This window comes from Vanellus vanellus (genome assembly GCF_965231255.1).
Source record: "Vanellus vanellus genome assembly, chromosome: 6".
In the NCBI taxonomy this organism is placed as follows: Eukaryota; Metazoa; Chordata; class Aves; order Charadriiformes; family Charadriidae; genus Vanellus; species Vanellus vanellus.
In genome coordinates this window covers 45639235-45660343 of record NC_138911.1, presented here as the reverse complement: position 1 = coordinate 45660343, position 21109 = coordinate 45639235, and the positions used below count along the sequence as shown (strand labels likewise).

Sequence of the window (21109 nt, the reverse complement as noted above, 5' to 3'; positions counted from 1 at the left end):
GATTTGGGGGTGATGGATGCAGCCAGTGCAGCGGGGAGGGCAGTTCTCCTCCCAGCACCCAAAGTTGCTGGTGACTTGTAAGGAGGACTAGCAATGGCTCAGGTCCTCAGGCCAACGGAGCTTGACCCAGGTGCTGCAATGAGCAAGCAAGGTCCCCATCTGACCATCCTCATTCCTTTGCCCTCCTCCCTGCAGACGTGGATGAGTGTAAAGAGTACGGGGATGCCATCTGTGGCACGTGGCGGTGCCAGAACAGCCTGGGCTCCTACCGTTGTATCATGGGCTGCCAGCCTGGCTTCCACTGGACACCCTTGGGTGACTGCATCGGTGAGTACAGCCCCAGGTGTCCCTGTCCCTCCTTCTGGCAGGGATGGGGTGGCTGTGGGACATCTCTGCCAGGGGCGCGGGGGGAGAAGGAGGAGGAGGAGGAAGCATGTGGCTGGTGGAGAGGCAGATAATGCTGAGAGTTTGTTTTCTTGGCTGAGCTGCCTGCTTGTGTCTAGACTTCTCTCTTCCTGGCATCTGGAACAGACACTGCATTGTGCTGCTTTCCGCTTGGGGAGAGTCCTGGGCAGGTTACAGCCGTTCCAGGCTTGGGGCTGGACCGCAGCTCCCTGTAAGCTGTGCTTGCTGGGGCTGCTGCCTGTGCCAGTCACCTGCCTGGCAGGGCTGGGTGAGGGGAAAGGCTGCTGGTACCACTGTGTGCTAGGCTAAGGAGTCTGAGTTTGGAGTTCAGGCTCCAGCAAAGAGGAAAGAGCAAAGGGGTTTCTGCAGTTTTTGAGGCTCCCCCCGGCTTAGGGAAGGCTGCAGCAAGGAGGAGCTGCTGCCAGCCTCTGGCCTCTGGGCTGTGCCAGGACTCAGACTTAGCGTGTGGAGCTGCTTTTGGCCTTGGGAGCTGTGGGCATGCAGCTGCTCTGTCTGCTCCAGGGAAATAAATTTGCCCTGTGCAGTGGTAGGAGGGGAGCTGGATGTAGCCAGCAGGGCTGTAAACCTGCCCTCCGTAGGCAGAGGACCTGGTTGTGACTGTCCAACCCCACCGGGCTGGGGCAAGGCAGAGATTACTCCCTGGCGCTATAGCAGTTGGAGAAGGACCAGGTCAAGCAGAATGGGGCAGGAGAGTATTATCCTAGATCTGTCTGTGCTTGCCTCATGCACTTCAGTTGCACCCTTGTATCTCCTGCTGATGTGAGCCTGTAGGCTCTGTGTCCCTTTGCGCCTCTGCAGGGACCTGTGCTACCCTCAGTTGCCCCTGCCAGCCACCTCCCATGCTTCCCAACCATTTCCCATTCCCACCCTGTTCCTGTTGTTCTAGCCACGTGGCCTCTCTGCAGCTCTGGATGTTGCAGGAAGCTTCTATTGACAGGCACATTCAAAGCAGGGGAGTGAGTGGGGCAGCCAGACCCAGTCCCTCACATCAAGGGAATGCCTGCCCCATCCCCAGGTCTTGGGGTCAGAGCAGAAGGGCCTGGGCAGGGGGAGGTGATTGGGAGAGGTGGGGTCTGGGGCAATTCCTGCTCTCCACTCTGCTGCAGACATAGATGAGTGCGCCAATGAGACGCTGTGTGGGAGCCATGGCTTCTGCGAGAACTCAGATGGCTCCTTCCGCTGCCTCTGCGACCGTGGCTATGAGAGCTCACCCTCTGGGCACTACTGCATTGGTGAGTCTCCCGCGATCACTCTGCCAGCCAGTGAGGGAGAGCCATCGGCAATGCCAGGCTGGTGTCCCTGCTGTGTGATGGCTCCTGGGGCGTGGACGGGGACTGCATGCACGCATGGAGAATCCCAGATGTGGACAGGGCAGCTCATGGAGGGAAAACCCCTCCCTTTAGCACTGCAGATCCTTGGCACTGCAAAGGAGCTGGGGTCTATGAAAAAGTGAGTGGCTCCCAGTGAACATGGACCTCTTCTCTGTGCAGGTGGAAAGGAGGTGCTTTGAGGCTGGAGGCCCTGAAGGTATGAGAGAGGTAGTTTAATGGGTACCTGGAAAGAACAGGCAGGGTGTAATATAAGGCAAAATGTTTTCATCATGAAGACAGGCAGGCAGTGGAACAGATGCCCAAGATGGCTGTGCAGTCGCCACCCTTGGAGGTTTTAAAGATCCAACAAGACAAAGCCCTGAGCAGCCTGGTGGGATCCTGTAACTGACCCTGCTTTGAGCAGGGGGTTGGACTAGAGACCTCCATGGTCCCTTCAAACCTGGATGATCCTGTGATCCAGTGACTCACTGCAAGCTGGAGTTCAGGCTCCTTGAATCCACTGAGAGCAGGAAGGGCAGGAAGTTCTTGCCAGACTTGTGTTGAGCCACGGTGTGAACAGAGCGCTCAGCTCATCCCTAGCAGATTCCATCTCCCTGCTGAAGGGTGACCCCATGCTGCAGACCGTGCACAGGCTGCCCATGCAGAGGCAGGGCTGCAGCTGCCATCACTGCCTCTTGCTTTGCAGATGTGAATGAGTGCGAGCTGATGGTCGCCGTGTGCGGGACTGCGCTCTGCGAGAATGTGGAGGGATCCTTCCTCTGCCTCTGCCCCAGCGACCATGAGGAGTATGACACAGAGACAGGGCAGTGCCAGCTCCGAGCAGCCATGGGTGAGTAGGTGGCTAGGAGAAGCATGGGTAGCAGCTAGAGCAGGAGCGTGGTAGCCCTGGCTGGGGTGAGATAAAGCTGAGGCATTGCCAGGACTGTACAAGCCCACGCAGGCATGGGCAAGCTTTTGTCTGCAGAGAGCTGCAGAGCCTGAAAGTGGGGACCTGGGAAGGCCATGCTGCCAGTGATGGGTGTGCTCTGGGACCTTCTAGGTGTGGGATGCTGCGTTGGGGTGCCAAGGACCCCATCCCGTCCCTGCTCTGCTGTCTTCTAGAGGGCCCTGAGACACACGCAGCCCACCTCTCTGACAGTGCAGAACGGAAGCAGTGCTACTACCACATCAGCGATGTTCGCCTGTGTGACAGTGTCCTGGCCAAGAACATCACCAAGGAGGAGTGCTGCTGTACTGTGGGGGCAGCCTGGGGTGACAACTGTGAGACTTACCCCTGCCCCATCCTGGGCACAGGTAGGACTGTGGACCCACCACACTAGGCAAGGACAGTGCTCTGCCCACCAGCTCCACGTTGGTTGCACTAACGAGCTGTTTCTTTTCTTCCCATCTTCCCTTGGCATCTGCCTCCTGGCCAGTGGAGTACCAAGAGATCTGCCCTCTCGGGAAGGGCTATGTTCCCCATGAAGATCTGCTCTCAGGAAAAGTCTCTTTCACAGGTACCAGCACCGTTTTCTCTCATTTCTCCCAGGGTGAAGAGAGGGCGCTGTGCAAAGCCCTGCACAGAGATGCATCCACAGAAATAACTCCCCGGGGCTGTGGTGGGGTATGCTAACATCCTGCTGCTGCTTTCCTCCATCCAGAGAAATCCCAGATTGCCAGTATCACTGAGCTGGAAGTGCCCTGTCCTCCAGTCCTGTCTCACTGTTTGGCAGTGACTCTTTTCTTGGTGCAAACCTCCCATACCCATTTTGAACAGGAATGGTGTCCAGTAAGACACAGTTACTGATAGATGTCCCAGTGGCCAGCCAGCTCAGTCTTCGGTGCTTCACCTTCAGGGGGGTTATGGTCTCAGCCTTCCAGAAACACACATTAATTTCCTGTTTGTGAAATAATCCTGTTCTCTGTCATCCCTCCTCCTGCGCTGCATGTGGGTGTTTCCCCCTCTGCTCCCAGGCATGTGGCCAGTGGGAGAGGTGGGGGGCTCACTCGGGCACTGGCCAGTCAGGATGCCATGCTGGCTTTCTGCGGGCACAGCATCCCAGCCCGCCCTGCTTCCACAGCTCTGCTCCCTGAGACGCTCTCTCCCTCCCTCCCTCCCTTCATCCCTCTCTCAGACATGGACGAGTGTGAGATATTTGGCTCTGAGTTCTGCCGCAATGGACAGTGTTTGAACACCGTGCCGGGCTACAAGTGCTTCTGCCGTACAGGCTACTACTATGACTCCAGCAGGCTTGAGTGTGTGGGTAAGATGGCCTCAAAGAGCGGCGGGGGCTCCCACCATGTGCAGAGGGACAGCCGTGCTGCTGCACCCAGAGTTGTCCCTGCTGCCCACGCTACAGGGCCAGGTCCGGGTGACAGGCTTCCTGTGACCCTCTTGGGGTATGAAAGCAGGGATGGCAGGGAAAGGGTCGCGTTGCCCATGTCTGCCAGCCTGAAACATTGCTCTGTCCTTGTGCGTGGGCAGACCAGGACGAATGTCAGAATGAAGTGTACTGCATCAACGGCGAGTGTCTGAACACGGACGGCTCTTACCACTGCTTCTGCAGCCTCCCTCTTGTGCTGGATGCCACTGGCAACCGGTGCGTGAACCTCTCCAGCAGAGCAGGTGAGCCCAAGCGCCTCCCTCCCAGCCCACCTTCACCCCGCACATCCCACCCTGCAGCTGGGTCTCCTGGGAGGGAGCAGCGGGTGGGGGCTCAGTGCCGGGCTGAGGGGTGCCAGTGCCAGCACAGTGTGCAGGGGGGCAGGAGCTGGGGCGCATGGTCATCCCTCTCAGGACAAGGGAGGGTTGCACTCTTCTGGGTGATATTTATGGCATCCTTTGCTTGTGGCACTCACAGATGCCTTGGAGGAGTACGAAATCCACCTGGATGTCTGCTGGCAGACGGTTGCCGACTACATCTGCCAAGACCTGCTACATGGCGAGCAGACCACGTACACCGAGTGCTGCTGCCGGCTCGGTGAAGCTTGGGGTCAGAACTGCGCACTCTGTCCGCACAGGTCCTCCGGTGAGTGGGGTGGCGTGGGCAAGCATCCCCCCAGCAGCAGTGGGGACGGGCTGGGCTGCTGCTGGTCATGCCGGGCAGAGTTGGCTACATATGGCTGCGGTGAGAGCTCCTCTTCTTGTCTGCATTGCCAAAGCCAGCCCAAGGAGTGGGTGAACCCCACCACTTCTCCAGGGCTGAGCTGCACCAGTGGGTGGGATGTACCTGAAACTGGTTTGCAATGAGTCCGAGGTGTCTGAGGGGAGAGTTGCTCTGTGCATCCAGCTTAGGAGAGCCTGGCATGGGAGCACACTGGGAAGTGGGGTTTTCACTGCTCAAGGACTTGCTGGCCCCAGACAGGAGCTGGTCTTCTCAAAGACAGGGTGCCATCAGCCAACTACAGAGCTGCAGTTTTGGAGCCATTGAACGCAGATCTGGCTCGTCTGGCCCAGTGTGGACGCACCCTCTCTGACCATAGCAGACCTACTTCGCTTGAGCCAGGCTGCACTGACCCTTCCTTTTCTCTCACCACTTCCAGCTGATTTTGCTTTCCTGTGTAATGGGGCCAGTGAAGACAGTGAGAGAGGAGGGGCTGAGCTCCGAGAAAGACCTCGGTATGAGTATGGACCAGGCTTGGAAGACCCCCATTACGGCCTTCCCAGCCCAGATATAGGCCCCTACTACAATTACCTGGAGTCTGAGTATGGAAACCCCGATTCTGGTTTCCCTCGGAGGGAACCCAACAGCGAGTTTCGTGGTAGCCCTCTCCAGTACGGCCCAGGGCGGACCGCGCCCCGCTACCTGCCCAGCCAAACTGGTGAGTACTGGGAGACACAGAGATTTGCCTTCCCATCCAGCCTGTGTCCATGGGGACTGCCTGGCAGCTCCCAGCCCGGCCAGGATGCTTCAGCCTTGGAGCAAGATCTGCTCCTGGGTGCTCCGAGGCGGTCCTGGCCCCACCAGCAATGTCTTGCCACATTGCCTGATGTCCCCTCTGTGGCTGGGCAGAGAGTCACCCTGCTCTGACACCGTCTTGCCACCTTCCAGGCCTCTACGAGGGCTTCGAGGGGCTGCAGGCTGAGGAGTGCGGGATCCTCAACGGCTGCGAGAACGGGCGCTGTGTGCGTGTCCGGGAGGGCTACACCTGCGACTGCTTCGATGGCTTCCAGCTGGACATGACCCGCATGGCCTGCGTGGGTGAGTGGTGGCCCGGGGTCACGCCGGGGACTGCCGGGGGCTGCAGCCATGGCTGCGCGGGCAGCCTGGTCCTAGCATCCATCCCTTAGCGGCTGCCGCTCTCTGGCGGTGCTGGTTGGGACAGCTGCTGGAGGAGTCCCCGTTCTCCCTGGTGCTTCTGTCCCACGGAGCCGGGGCGACCATGCTGGAGGTTCGGCTGCCACTTTCTGCTGGCAGCTAAATCAGGGCACCTCAGGGCATCACGGGGAGCAGCTTATCACTCCCTTCTTCACATAACACTCTTGGACATCACCAGCCACTGTTCCTCTATCCCTGCTTGCTTTCCTCTACATTCACCACTGCCCTGGTGAAATTCCTCACTTTCTACCCTGCCCGATGAGGCATGGTCTCTAAAGCTTCTCTCTGCATCTCCTCTACATCGCTATGCCATGTCTTCATCCTTTTCACAATGCAGCTCCCCAAGCCAGCTGAGGCTGCAGGCACTCAACAGAGCAGATGAAGACTCCCTTTCCTTAGGCACGGCACTTACTCCAGCTCCCCGCATCCTTATTGCATGACGCAGTCGTGCAGCTTCTTCATACAGAACCCATGGTCTCTGCCTCTCCAAATGCTGCTGGGCAGAATGGCTGCCTGAGCTGTTACTCCTCCTTCTGCGTTTGTATGCTCCATTTCCTTTTCCTTGGCCGCGATGCTTTGCACTTGCGTTCAGTGAATTTTTGTCTGGTTGATTTTGGACTGCTTCTCTACTTGATCAGAATGAGTCTGAACCCCAGGGCCCTCCAGAGTGCTGGCATTACACATGTACATTTCATAATCATGGGAAATCTTCCTTTGTCCACCTTAATGACAACATTGAATGGCGTAGGGGTGAGGACAGACCCCTGCAGGCTATGCTTTAAGTGGCTTTTATTGTAGCAGTCAGGTATTGCTAATTATCTTTGGAGTGCAGCTTTGCAGCCTGTTGTGCAATTGCTGCCGTTTCATCTAGACCATATTTTCTCAGTCTGCTTGAGTGTGTCATGTGAGAGCGTGTTGAAATCCTCACCGTGGCCAAGGCACATCATAGTCGCTGCTTCTCCCTTATCTGACATACCAGTTATCAGGTCAGCGAAGGGAACCAGATTGGCTTAACGTAATCAGGCCTTAACAGAGCTGCACCAGCTATTTAATGACCCTGATATCCTTTGGAGGGTTATGACTTAATCACTCACAAACCTGGCCTGCTTAAGGGAATGGGGGTAAGCAGTCTGTCATTCTGGATTCTCCCTTTTCTGTTTTTGAAGATAGTTATCAGATTTAGCCTTCCTTGGGTCTCTGAGACCTCCTTTATCCTCCATCTCGGAGACAACTGGCAACTTTTCAGGTGCTGCAGGAGCATTAAGCATGGGAAGATGCGTTTCAGCAAGTCTTTAGCAATATGGATGTAACTACTTTTTATCTAGCTGATTGTCGAACCTCTCCATCACAGTATGGCCTTTCCCTCCCTGTGCTCCTGCACCCTCGTTTAAATACTTCAAACGTGATCTGCGCCCTGTCTGGTAACCACGAGTGTTTTTATGATGGCTGGAACAAAGCCAACGTTAGCTGCTCCAGCCAGCTCGGCTGGCTTTTGTTTCCTCTGCTGATAAGGACCAGACCGACATTCACCATTGTTTCCTGCTAACATATTTACAGAGCCTTTGCTTGTTGCCTTTCGTGTCCTGGACTAACTAGCACTCATTTTACACTGGACCCTGTCTCATTTTTTTTTTCCTTTCAGTTCTCCTACGTGGTACTTAGTCATCCCCATGTTTTTACCTTGCTGACTTGATGCTTTTAGGGTACTCCTGCAGCTGCTGCACCACTTCCCCTCTCCCCTCCCTAAGGGGATAGCTTGCCCTCACCTCGCAGGATGGGCTGTCTACTCCCACCCCTGCCTGAGCAGGCAGACTCCAGAGCTTGGTGTGCACTGCTAGTGTGCACTACCGCTTCTGGGTTTTGAGTGCTTCTGGGCTAAACTAGCCTTGGTTTACTTCTCCTCTGGATTTGGTGGTTCACAGCCTGCCTGCTCTTCCCGCTTTTACCTTTCCCTGGAGCCCCCAGCAAGGTTGCCTCACCCTGCGTCCCAGGCTGTGGAGCACATCTCCTTTAATGTGCTGCCAAACGTCTCCTCCTTGGGCTTCTGAGCAAGCCCATCCCCTCCATGGTGATGTTCTGGTCCTGAGGTTTAGCTCAAGTCCGCAGTGCGCGTTCAGTCATTGCTTTGGCTGCGTATGAAGGCTGCCTTGTTCCTCAAGCTCTCTCATCTTCCTTCTCCTCCTTCTTCCTCCCATGACTGCTGTGCTTCCTCCCACCACACCTGGAGTTTTTGCTTCCAGGCTTTCTCCCTGGGGCTGCACTTCCCTTTCTTTTCCAGATGGCCCCCTCCACCTGCACTAGGGATAACCCGAGGTCCCCAGGGTGGCAGAGCTCTTCAGTCCTGCTGGGGTCTGTTAGTCACTGCCAGGGCCTTCGCTTGCCCTTGGGTGGCCGGCTGAATCCATCAGCTGCTCCCCACTCCCACTCTCTGCCAGTCTGCAGGGGAGTGAGGCTGGAGTTCGTGGTCAGAGGGCTTGGACCTGCCTTGGCAGGTGAGCATTTGGGCTCTGGAGATCCTGTGGGTGCAAACAAGGGCTCAGGGGTGCACAGGGATGCTCTGCCCAGCTGGTGGCCCCTTCACAAGTTGGGGTAGCTCAGGCAGGGTGTCTGGGGAAGTGCATTTAGCAGAGCAGAGCTGTCGCAGCAGGGGAGCTGCACAATTTATCCCAGCGACGAGCCGGCCAAGAGAGCCCTTTGGCACAGTTTACAGGTTAATAAAACAAGCCCTTGTTTGTGCAGCACGAGGTCCCTCTGTGTTCCACTCCTGGAGGTGATAATTGGCCTCTCAGGGTCACCATCATCTGCCGCCTCAGCCTTGTCCGATCAGGAAAGGGTCTTTTCCAAGGCTGGAGGTGGCCTTTCTCCCAGACCTTATGCCAGCACAACTTACTAGCAGGAAGCGGCTAACCCAGGGGTGTCACCATCTGCAGAGAATGGGGGGAGCCCTTATCTGGTGTGCATTGCTCAGGGGAGCTCCATCCTGTGCTGGGTGATGCCAAATGCTGGGGATGTCACCCTTGGGGCTGAGGGGGCTCTGCAGATGTGCTGAGGGGTGTGGGAGGCTGGTGGGGTCACGGTAGGCATCCTGGACATGCTAGGAGGGGGCACGGGGCACCTGTTGGGGAGGTATGGAGGGGGTGGCAGGGGCACAAGGAGATATTGGCTGCAGGCTGGGACTGCTCGCTGTGCCACCAGCTCACTCTGTCTTCCTCCTTGCAGACATCAACGAGTGTGAGGAGGTGGGTGGCCCTGAGCCCCTGTGCCAGGGCAGCACCTGCGAGAATACGGAGGGCTCCTACCGCTGCCGCTGCTTGCCAGGCTACGTGGCCCTGGCCCAGCCCCACCACTGCGTGCCCCAGACAGCCCAGCGTCCAGCAGTAGCATAGCTCTAGGGGAGCGGGGCTGAGGGTGCTCCCCTCCGGCGCACGACTCTGGCACCTGGGAGCTGGGAGCACAGAGAAAGGCCCCCCCGAGACTGCGGGTGCTTCGAGGCTCTTCGCTCCTTCCCCTCCGAAGCGCACAATTTCCCCGCCACCTCTCTCTACGGGCCAGGGCTGAGCTCCCAGCCTCTGCACCCCCTTCCACCCTGCCAGCCCCTGCTCCTGCCGCAGCAGAGCCCACCCTGGCCCCCAGCACCCATCGCATCGCCCCATGTCCCGGAGACGCACAGGACGTGCTCCCCTGCACACAGCCCCAGTCTCTGCCCCCTCGCTCTGCTGAGAAAGGGGGTTCGTCTCCCCGCCACTGCTGCACTGACCTAGCAACAAGCCTCACCCACGCCACAGGGGCTGGCCACCGCTCCTCAAGAAGCATTCGGCCCCCAGGCCAGAGCTTTGAAGGGCAGGGGGGGGTGTCAACCCCAGCTTTCTAAAGCTGCTGCCTAACCTTGGGTTGTGGTGGAGAGGCCAGAGGGGCCCCAGGGCCCGTTCTCCCTGCAGCCAGCCCAGGCACATCCCTCAACCCTGCACTCTGCCTTCACGCCCCATGCTGGCTGGGCAAGGGGACAGGTGCAGCTTCCTTTCTGTAAAGTTGTTGGTGACTTTTTTTTTTTTTTTTTTAAACTGAGTCTGCTGGAAACTTCTCATATGTTGTTAAATAAAACATTTATTTCGGGCCCCTGTGGCTCAAGACACTGGGGCCGGTCAGAACTGTGCTTGTCTTGCCTCTGCCAAGGGATACCAGAGCCACATCCTTCCCATGGATGTCTCCCTCCCTTGCCAGCCTGGCAAGGACACCCCACTCTCGTAAGCCAATTTTTACCCCTTTCATGCAGGCACCCAGCCTCTTCCTGCTCAAGCCAGAGCAGAGACCCTTTGCCAGGCCAAATACTTGCTTATCTCCCCAGCCCAGCACCAGGAGCCAACTCCAGCCCCCCCCCCCCCCCCCAAGACAGCACTGCAGTTGTGGCTGCTCACACCCTGCCTTGTTCACACATGGAGCAGGCTGCAGGTGAAATGTGAGAGAGCATGTAGGTTTTTTGCAGTTAGCAAAAGCCCTCGAGCTGCTTTTCCAGCCCAGAGCCCTAGTGAGAAAGGCTGTTACCTGTGCCACAGCAAGCAAGGCCGTGCCCTACATCACCACCTCCTCAGGGAGCCTTTGCACAATTTCAGGCCAGCACAGGACCAGCACGGCAGGAACACAGGCAGACATTGCCAGCTTGGACACCCTGACAGCAGAGAAGCCTGGCTGCTTGCAGGTCACCCACACTCAGGCCAGCACACCACCTCCATCCATGCTTTCAGCTGAGAAGTAAGAGGAGCCTCAACCCCCACTAGAAGACACCTAGCCACTCTGCTTTTCCTCTTGCTCCTCTCCACTCACAGAAGCCAACACAGGCAGATTTTGTCTAGCCTTTATTAAAAGGAAAGTTATAAAAAGAGGTTCAGGAGCTCCCAGGAGCTCCAAGTTAGTAGTAGTGCAAACCGTCGGTTAGAGAAAGAATCATCCCTGCAGAGACGAACGGCATTTGGCTTTGCATCCACAAAAAGGAAGTTTTCCTAGCTGCAGTCCTGCTGGCTCGAGCAGGGGCCCAGGACAGAGCACGCTGCCAGCTCAGGGAAAGCCTCCCTCCCTCCCTCCCTTCTCCTTCAGCTGCATGGATGGCAAACGCAGGTCCCAGGGGCACCCCGGTCATGACGGAGCAGGAGAAGCGCAGGAAGGTGGATGCAGCCAGCGTTCTAGAAGAGGCACTGAAAGGTTACCAGGTAGCAGCCAGGTTCATCGCAGACAAATTCCGTTGAGAGGACAGACAGCTCCATTTCAAACAACTAAAGCACCTCCGCAGAGCAGCTGGAGGACGATGCTCAGTCACTCCTGCAGCAGACACTGCTCCCCCTTGAGCTGCTGTGAGAACACCCCAGAGGGCTCTAATGGGGTAAGAGAACTCTGCCCGCAGCTGACCTTGCAGGAAAACAGTACTGGCTGCTCAGAGGCTGCAGAGCTCTGAAGGAAGCAGTAAGAAATGCTTATTATATAAAAGAATTTGGCCTGTGTTGTCTTCTGTTTTTCCCCTCCCCGAGCCCTGCCAATGGCAGGGTTCCTCAGCTGGTGATCTGCACTGGTATCTTCCAGCAGAACAACATCTGGTCCTGGTCATCCACCAGCTCCCACTTCACAATCAGTTTAATCTGAAAGAGAGAGAAGAGCACAGGGAAATGAGAGTGTTCAGGAAACCATAAGGCAAGAACACGGGGAGATGAGTTATCATTTGTGTGGAGCAAGGAGGTCTTGGGAGCTTTGTGCAAAGAGGACAGAGCTGGGGCATTGCCCCTGCTGCAGCAGATGGGCCACGCTCTTGTGGCAACTCATAGAGAATTGTACATGAATGGAGGGTTCAGTTGTGTGACACAGGGGACCTCCACACACTGCACTCGGATCCCCACTCTCTGAGTAAACAGAGTGGAAACACCCTGCAGCTTCCCAGCTGAACTGCACCCTGGAGCCAAGCACCCCCAGTTTGGGAGCACTTGGCTGAATGCAGCAGGCTCTGCAGGGAGACTACATATGAGCATGGCACAGAACAAGCAGATACTTGGGCAGCTGAAACCACTTCTCAGCAGCTGGAGCCAAGCTGCTGCATCTGTCCCAAAGCGGGAACTTGAGACAGAGCAGAAGTGCCACCAGATAGTCTGAGGAGTCTTCTAACCTCTCACCCACCACCACAGGACAGGGTGTCCTTCCTTGAAGGCAGGTGGTGGGACTGCCTGAGGAAGGGCGGTAGCTCTGAGGTGCAGAGCAGCTGCTTACTTACACTGGGGTACTCGCTCTTCACTGGGAGTTTATTCAGGTAGCTGTAGGAATGGCCCTTCTGAATGGGGCACTGGATCCCGGACTTGCATCCGTCAGGCTCAGGGATGGGGAAGGGTATGTCCACATGCAGCATCTCGCCGTACACCCTCGCTTTGCTGCCCTGACTCTCGATCTCTGCAGAACAGAGAAGCATGAGCACAGCACTGAAGCAGGGAACACGTTTCTACCTTATGCCCCGCTCCTTGATATACCTTGGAGGCTGCGAGAACACGACTAAGCAATGTTCTTCCTCCCCGGCCACTTCTTCCCACCCAGACCCCTCTCCAGCCACTCTTCCCCACTCCTCTCCACACAGTGGGACACAGAAGTGACTGTCCCCCCTCCCCCCCCCCCGCACCCCAGCTGAGGAAGCGATACTCACTGCTGGCAAAGGTGACGTTGATGCTGTAGGATGTCCCCTTGTGGAGCTGACAAGGCTGCGTGGGGCAGGGGCTCACGTTCACCTCTTGGATACTGCCATCTTTGGAACCTGCAAGGAAGAGCCGGGTTTACCGGGCCTTCTCCACTCGCTGACACCACTCTCCCCGCGTCCGCCCGCCCGCCCCGCTGCCGCCCGCCGCCCCGCACCACTCACCGCAGTCGACGAAGCGGAGGGGCTCGGCCAGGGCGGTGGCGGCGGCGCCCAGAGCCAGGAGCAGGGCAAGCGGCGACGGCACCATGGCGGCAGCAGCAGCAGCGACGGCGGCGGGAACGGCGGCGGCGGCGACTCCGCGGCGGCGTCACATGAGCGCGGCGGCCCCGCCCGCCGGTCAGCCGGGGCACGCCCCGCCCCGGGGGCGGGGTCTGTAGTGGCGGGACTTGGCCGCCGCGGGGGGGCAGACATGTCCTCGTCCCGGGGGGCAGCAGTGCGGGGGGGGGGGCAGCAGTGCAGGGGGGGGCGAGGTGGGAACATGGAGAAGGGCAGTGGATACGCCGCCGGGACACCTCCGGTACAGGAGAGGACGGGGCGGAGAGGAGGGTGTCTGTGCTGGAAGTGCAGCGCTCGGACAGACAGACGCCCTCTCCAGCAGCAGCTGGAGGACACGCTCATGCACAGCCCGTACAAGGGGCTGGGAAGCTTTTTTACTGCCTCTACTGAAAGGGAGGGGGGGGGAAAAAAGTGTCAAGAAGCTAGCGTTGTGGCCTGGCCGGTAGCCTTATTCATTACTTGGTCCGTACCTCGTGTTCTGCATGTTGGAAGCTGTCTAACTCGAGCGCCAGGAGTTACGTCTGCCAAAGAATGGCTGTGATTGCTGCCTTTCATGGCACGTTTGAGTTCTCAAGCTCAGGGAACACCAGAGACTCGCAGCTTTGTGCTGCGGATGCTGAGACAAACCAGCGGACGTTTACAACGCTTCAGCAAGCATTTGACCCAAGCTAAATCTTACAGCTTCTCACCAGTTTCACATGGTAGCAAGTGTTTCCCTTAGCAGGGTCACCTCAGGAACACAATGGAGATAAAGGCACATGAATGCTGATTTGGTAGAAACGCGGCAGAGCTGACACAGCTTCTCCCCTTCGGACCTCTGTCCCAGTAGGGCGTCTGCCTACTCAGCTTCAGCTGCACTGCCAAGTGGCTCAGAGGCAAAACCCCCAAGCTTTACTCAGGCTTTCCACAAAGGGTGTCACACCAGAAACCCCAGAGGTGTCAGCAGGACCGAGCGGACTCTTGTGCATCTCTCTGCTGAGCACTTTAGCTCTTCAGGGGGGAGAAAACAAAATAAAAATCCCTCCTTTCAGAAAGGAGAGCAGGAGGTTTATTTAAGATTCTGAATAGACCTTCAGTTTGCAGAGGCCTCAAGCAAGCAAGATCAGGGTCCTTCCAGCAGCCCTATCAAAAAAAAAAAACACCACACAACCAAAAAACCCTGTGAGACTAAACCATATATTTAAGCCCACCTAGCACTCTTTGTAACCGACCCACATAAAGTCTTTTCCTTGCACATGGGAACTCATGTCCTTAGAAAGGCTTTCCTTCTCCCCATCCTTTGAGTCTTACAGATGATAAGCAAAGCTGTCTATCTGACTGCTGGGACCAGAAGTGCGGTCAGGTCAGAGCAACACCAAAAACTACCATCACACATTCACAGGATAAGCAGCATCATGCTTGGGAGCAAATTCCACAATGCATTAGATCAGGATGCCTCCCTGTGAAATGGGTCTCCAGAAGCCTTTGCTTTGCAGACGCTTTTGTGCAACAGCAGTAACTACATACATACAAGGCTGCACCTCCTTCAAAGGCTTTGAACTAAACACTATTGAATCTAGGATCAGAATTAACACATCTATCCCACCCAGAACCGGATTAATAAAAAGCCTAATAAGCCTAAGTCTGTAAAACTACAACCAAGGCCTTTACACAAGAAAGATGCAGAACCTTCTACCCAAGGTTTTTAGCTGGTATCACACATTACCATCGTGTTGGTTTTGCAATAACAGCACTAAAGCTTAAATTCCCCAGGGCAGCATAACCATCATCATCCTGACAGACCTTGCTTTTAGGCAAATGCCCCTTTCAACATCTGATAAAAGATGTGGGCCTCCAGGTCACCTTAGAGTGCAACATTTCACCAAAATACTTCAGAAATAGTCAAAGCAACTTTAGGTTGGTCTCATTATTTTACAGAAAGACAAACGGGCAGAACTTGACAATTACCAATATCACAGGGAGCTAGTGTTAAAGTGCAGCAACACCAGGAAAAAAGGCTAAGAAAGCTAACAGATAAATTCTTTCCAGCAAGACTGGTACACGAGTTCTTCATTTCTGTAATCCAACCAAGTCTATTACATGAGGAAGAAACCTACGGTTCCACTTTATGAGCTAGCTACGCCCGGTGAATCCAAATCCCTCTAACAGCATTGCAGCTCAGTAAACAGATGCACCTGCAGGCACTACAGCAGCACTGAATACAGAAGCGAGGTTCTCAGGAAAATCCACATACAGAGACTAATCAATTTTACTGTTCTTTCAGCTAGAACATACTCCTTTTGCTACAAATCATCAGAATTCACGTTGAAATGCATTCCAAGCTGCTCTCACATTCAATGCCACGACAGAGGTTTTATTATCACCAGTTCCTGAATTGCTGAAACAAGCTCAGTTTTCCACTGAAACAGACACAAGATGATTTAAGCACACACATTGCAGAGGAGAATAGAGCAAAATATCTAGAATTCAACTCACAAACAAATCTCTTCAATACAGTGTGCTAAAAGGGACCTAAAGGTACTCCCCAAACCCAGATACCACAGACCCAAATAAGAAGGGGAAAACAAAGCACAACCAAACCTAAAAACAGGTTACATCAAGCTATCAGGAACAAGATGACCAACAAAACCATAGCCTAGGAAGGAAGAAAACCTAGACCATAGCCCTAGGTGAGAGAAAAACACCACCATACCACATAGATGGCAGAAGAAAAAAACAGCCAGTGATAAGAAAGTGTAAAGAAGTAGCTGTTCTCCTTAGTTGCACCCACCTCTCCTAGCCACTCAAAAAATTTGCCCCCAGCACCTGAGTCACTCCTCAACGTAGTGGATTATTAATTACATTAAATTAACTCTGAGTGAGGCCAGCTGGCCTCCTTCTCATTGTTTTAGTCTGCAGTAACCATCTGAGCAACGTCCTGAAGTACCTTGAAGGTACTTGTCGTACTTCTGACACTGGTAAAAATGAAGGCAGTTAGAGAGTAAGAGTGTCTGGGTTTAGGGCTATATGCATTCTCCAAAAGGTGCTCACAGTGAATGCAGTCACAACACTGGGAAATGCAGTGGGATCGGTCTAATACACCCTGCAGGAGAAAGCAGGAAAGTCCATGTGATATGGAAAGCAGGTGTGATATGGAAAGCAGGCATGATGATCCCCCCGCCTTTTCTCCCAGGAGTTCTTAAATTGCTCCTCCAAAGTCATCTGCTTTTGGGACACCACATTGATAATAACTGGAGATACACCCCAATATGTTTTTTTTAGAAAAACATTAAGTGTTCCAATATGCCTGATTGAGGATTCATCAACCATTACAGGTACCTGCATTAATACCAGCCCCCCTGGGACCCTGCCTGTGATACTTTCCTGGCTTTATCCTAACATTGTTCAAGTTAACACAAGAGCAAGCAAAAGTAAACAGCTCCAACCAGTCTTTATTTATGTGCTCGGGGTGGGACAAATAAGCAAAAGCACATGGTTGCAAAAGCATCACCTTGGTTAGGGTGGAACAGTGCGAAAGCAAACCATCAGGGCCCAGGATCTTGTGACGTTAAATCACCCCCTCCTGCTGGGATGACTGGTTTTCCTCCACCAGCCCACTGCGTGACTCCCCACAGGCCTGGCCGGGGGTGAGGAACAGGATTCCTCCCCCAGAAGCACATGAGGAAGAAGGAGATAAAGGCTCTTTTAACCATGACGCACCTTTGAACAACCAGCTGGACATGCTGTCACATGTCAGATGCTCAGCTTTAAGAGAGAAACTAAGCAGGGCTGCTCAGCTTGGGGCTGCCAGACAGGCTCAGGACTCAGCCAGGTAAGAGAAGACACATCCACAGCAACTCTGTAGAGACAAGTTTCCCAAGAGGAAAAGCACCTCGAACAAAAGGCGTGTAACCTTTTATTGGGCCTGAGTTCCTTGCTTGCTTGCCATTTTGACTGTGAAGCGTTAACGCAGAGCCACTAAGGCTCTAGGAGGGAGCAGGTCAGAGCTGGGGAGATCCGAGGTACGGAGGAGGTGGAACCACCAAGGGAAATATTGCCTGGTGCTGCGGGCCCTGCTTGGGCAGGAGGGAAGCAAGGAGCCGGAGGGAGGGATGGTGGGGGTGTGTGGGATCCTGACCGCCCCCTTGGAGAAAAACTGGCCTCTGTGGGGATTTCTGAGCTGACCCCCCTTCCTGATAAAGGACAGCAAACCAGAAAAGCCAGGATCAGGGCAAAACCCCTAAAACACCCCTTTGGCACCACCCCATGCTTGCTCCTCTACGTGCCAAGCTCCCCCTGTGCCGCCACCTTGATCCCTCCCAGGGTCTCTGGGTACTGCTCAGAATGAACAACCCTCACAGCTAATTCCAGAGCAAACACACTCGGCTGGAGAGCACTGAGTTATTTATTTTATTGCTCTTTATTGTTTTATTGCTGTTGACATCCCTCCGTGAAGCGCCACCACTGGTGGAAACAAACACGCCCAAGGACGAATGGCAGCTTCGTGCCCTTGTGCAAAGCTCCAGCGGCTTTGCTGGCTTTACCGAGCCGGCAGCCGAGCTCTGCCCGCCGAGGGACGCCGCCTCCGGGGACACACTGCACCGCCCGGCCGGGTCAGGTCCCAGCAGCCCGTTCACCCGGTGGGGCGGGCAAGCCCGTTGCCTAGCAACCCCCACCGCCTCAGCACTTCCGCCTCGGCGGGCACCATGGCGGCCCTCGCCGGAAGCGGCGGCGCTGGGCAGCCAATGGGCGGGCGGGGGCGGGGCGCGGCGCTAAGGCGAGGCTAAGAGGCAGCATGGCGGCGCCGGGGGCGCTGAGGCTTTGGTGGAGGTTGGCGCTGGGCACCCGGACGAGGTACCGCTCCTTGGCGGGTGTTGAGTGTCATAGTGTGTCGCTGCTCTGCGGCAGGGGGTGGCGGCTGCGAGGGTTGGGGCTCAGCGCGGGGTCGGGCCGGCTGCCCTCGACAGGGGCCCCTCTGAGGCTTTCCCCTTCCTCCCCTCTCCCAGAGGCAGCTGGTGTCCCGCTTCGCGCTGCCGAGGACGAGCGCTGCTCGGGCCCCCGCCAAGCCCTGCCTGCGCGGTGGGCCGCCCGCTGCGGTGGGCATCATCCTCCCAGCCGGGCCCGACGGAGAGCGATCCCAGCGAGGGACAGATCTTCCTCAGTGAGAGCTGCGTGAAGGTAGGGACGCCGGGAGGCAGCTCTAGTGTCTCTGGGAGGGATTTCCAAGCTGCCTGGTCTGCCCTGGGCCCATAGGGGAGGCGTTTGAGTGTTTGCCAGTTTGTTCAGCAGGTCTTTTGATTCTCTTCGTTTTCTTCTTTGCAGAGACTGCTGGAGATCACAGAAGGCTCAGAGTTTCTCAGGCTGCAGGTGGAAGGAGGTGGCTGCTCAGGATTCCAGTACAAGTTTTCCTTGGACACAGTTATCAATCCTGATGACAGGCAAGGACAAAGGGGTGTAGTGGTGGTCAGGTGTGACTGTTCTTTACAAACATGACAAGAAGGGTGTGCGAGACTGTTGTGGTTTAACCCCAGCCAGCAAGTAGATTTGTGCAGTTGCTCGCTCACACTCCCCCATACTCCTTTCCCCCTGCCAGTAGGGTAGGGAGAAGACAGAGAAAAGGAGGGGAAAGGGAAAAAAACCTCATGGGTTGAAGAAAAGACGATTTAACAGAACAGTAATGGAAGAGGAAAATAACAATAATGATGGTAAAAGACTGTGCAAAATAAAGTAATACAACACAAGTTGCTCTCGCCATCTGTAGCAGTGATCACCCCCTGGCCCACCCCCACTTAAATACTGAGCATGACATCTATGGAATATTCCTTTGGCCCGCTTGTCCTGGCTGTGCTCCCTCTCGGCTTCTATGGGAAGCTGAAAAAGTCCTTGACTAATGTAAACATCACTTAGCAACAACTAAAACAATACGTATTATCAGCATTATTTTCATACTAAACCCAAAACACAGCAGCTACTAGAAAGAAAATTAACTCTGTCCCAGCTGAAAAGAGGATAGTGACATCATATTACCTTGCACTGAAGGGAGGAAGCCTGTGAGATGAGGAAAGTGCTCAGGCTGTGCTTCTGTGTTGTCTGCAGCACAGTTAATGGTTAAATATGCTGCTTTTCTGCAGGGTGTTTGAACAAGGTGGTGCCCGTGTGGTCGTGGATGTGGACAGCCTGGCCTTTGTGAAAGGTTCCATGGTGGACTTCAGCCAGGAGCTGATTCGCAGCTCCTTCCAGGTGGTGAGCAACCCCCAGGCAGAGAAAGGTTGCTCATGTGGGACTTCCTTCTCTGTCAAATTCTGACTGGACTTCCCATGGATGGACGCTGTCTGCAGACACTTCCTGGCAGTCTTCAGAGGGTTTTTGCTTGTTCTTTTCCCAGCTGCTCCCTCTCATCTCCCTTACCGTGTAACACAGCTGTTATACATGACTCCAGCTGTGCATGTCTGCGCTGAGCTTGTCTCCAAGACTTGTTTGCCTTCTCTTCAGAAACATGAAATAGCTGTAAGCACGTACACGGGAGCATCTTCAGCGTCTTGTGAACCACCAGCCAGGTGGTGCTGACTTGCCTACCCTGTCCTGAATGTGGAACCACTTACCTGCTTGTCTCTGCAAGAGATGGCTGTACATGTGTGTGTGTGTGTGTGTTTATTGAAAGTTCTTACTAAAAAAAAGTCTTGAGATTGTTTGGTATTGCTCATGCATTCCTGTGTGGGTAGAATCTGGGTTCTTTCAGGCTACTGTTGCTTATCCTTTATCTTCCAGCTGAAGGGGACTTGGAGTCTCTCTCCTGTAGACCTCACAGTGTTGCTAGTTCTTCACTCCCCAACTCACAGTGGGCTTTTCCAGACACTTCACTGTTCTCTACCCAGCAGGCTTGTCTTGGTCCCAGGAACTGACAGTGGTTTTGCTGTTGTCCCTGGGATGAAAGTTTTTACTTGTTCGTGGTAACTGAAGCTAAAATACTGAGGTAGGAAAAATTAATAGCTGATTTCTTTCATTTAAAAAGATTAAAAGCTTGTGTGTATATATATATAAAAAATACACTATCCTCCCTCCCCCAGTGCTTTTTTTTAGGCTGTTCCTAAACTGGACTTGGAATTTGAGGTTTCATGGTGTATCTGCTGCCTTCCCTTGCCAGCAGGAAGGGAAGTTCAGGTGGCATATGCAGATAAGGATTTGGAGTACTACTTAAGTGTCCTCAAGTACTTTTGACTTAGTTGTCCGAGAATCTCTTCCATAACTTGCTTCAGCGTTTAATGTGTCAACCTTGTGCCTGGTTTTATGAGAAAATGAAATAGCTCCTTTCCTTTCTAGCACTCCCATAGAATGGGAAATCTGCAGGTTTCCAGAGCAGCATCCTTCTGATTGGTTGTTTTCTATAGCTTTCTATCTGCCACTAGATGTTTTTATAAATTAAAGTGATTCACCTGCTTCTGGGTGAAAGGAGAGATGGGGAAGCTATTTTTGTTTTCTCTCATGAGTTTTATCTGATCATAACCAAATTGTCTAAGGCTGGATTCTTTCACATGATGCGTGACTTTGGTCTCAAGGAAACTGCTTATGAGAAACCATGAGCTTTTTAAGATTCCATGCCACAGCCATTTTTGTTGTTAAGCTTCCCAAATGCCTCTCTAAACTAATTGGCAGTGCATACGTACAGCCTATTGATTTCTGTTGCTCAGACAGTTGATACCCAGCTTAACTTCAGTTTCATCTCTGGATGTTACAGGAGTTCATGTGTGAAATGCTGTGACTTTGTCACATGGGAAATATGGATGGGATGTGGAAAGGGCTAGACCAAAAGAGCTGCTGCTCCGTTTCCCTTACCTACAGTCAACAAATTCTACCTAGTTATGTTTCTATCAGACGGAGCTGGATGTAGCGCTGTCCCACTTTGTAGAAGGTAGAGGAAAGGATGAGATTAAAAGACTTGTCTTGTCTAAATCCCTGCAGGGTGTCTTGGCCCTACCCTTATGCTCCCAGGTCTTGAATGTGATGTCAGCCAGAAGTACCTGTGAAAAGTGTAAGACCTAAAAGCTTGTGTAGGTAGAACACATTAAATAAACTCAATT

At 54.4% G+C, this 21109-nt stretch overlaps 3 protein-coding genes across 3 annotated transcripts in view; 2 read left to right on the top strand and 1 right to left on the bottom strand.

Annotated features, from left to right (window-relative positions):
• LTBP2 (latent transforming growth factor beta binding protein 2) overlaps positions 1-10192 on the top strand; it is a gene marked incomplete at its 5' end in the record, with an annotated part of 38065 nt that extends 27873 nt beyond the window's left edge. The window contains 11 exons of the mRNA XM_082485743.1: positions 196-327; positions 1533-1658; positions 2443-2586; positions 2859-3050; positions 3173-3253; positions 3872-4000; positions 4222-4362; positions 4598-4765; positions 5280-5558; positions 5789-5938; positions 9275-10192. Coding sequence (XP_082341869.1) covers positions 196-327; positions 1533-1658; positions 2443-2586; positions 2859-3050; positions 3173-3253; positions 3872-4000; positions 4222-4362; positions 4598-4765; positions 5280-5558; positions 5789-5938; positions 9275-9441 — 1709 coding nt within the window. The 3' untranslated portion in view covers positions 9442-10192. The remainder of the gene's footprint in view (positions 1-195; positions 328-1532; positions 1659-2442; positions 2587-2858; positions 3051-3172; positions 3254-3871; positions 4001-4221; positions 4363-4597; positions 4766-5279; positions 5559-5788; positions 5939-9274) is intronic.
• Positions 10193-10896: 704 nt separating this feature from the next.
• On the bottom strand, positions 10897-13046 carry NPC2 (NPC intracellular cholesterol transporter 2). Its single transcript, XM_082485307.1, has 4 exons — positions 12939-13046; positions 12726-12833; positions 12306-12478; positions 10897-11682 (listed from the first exon to the last, which is right to left on the bottom strand). Exons 1-4 carry the CDS (start codon positions 13021-13023, stop codon positions 11596-11598), a joined length of 453 nt encoding a protein of 150 aa, XP_082341433.1. The 5' UTR covers positions 13024-13046; the 3' UTR covers positions 10897-11595.
• Positions 13047-17813: 4767 nt separating this feature from the next.
• On the top strand, positions 17814-19524 carry ISCA2 (iron-sulfur cluster assembly 2). Its single transcript, XM_082485214.1, has 4 exons — positions 17814-17885; positions 18038-18209; positions 18354-18469; positions 19163-19524. The coding sequence occupies exons 1-4, from the start codon at positions 17827-17829 to the stop codon at positions 19335-19337; spliced, it is 522 nt and encodes a 173-aa protein (XP_082341340.1). The 5' UTR covers positions 17814-17826; the 3' UTR covers positions 19338-19524.
• Positions 19525-21109: the final 1585 nt, after the last annotated feature.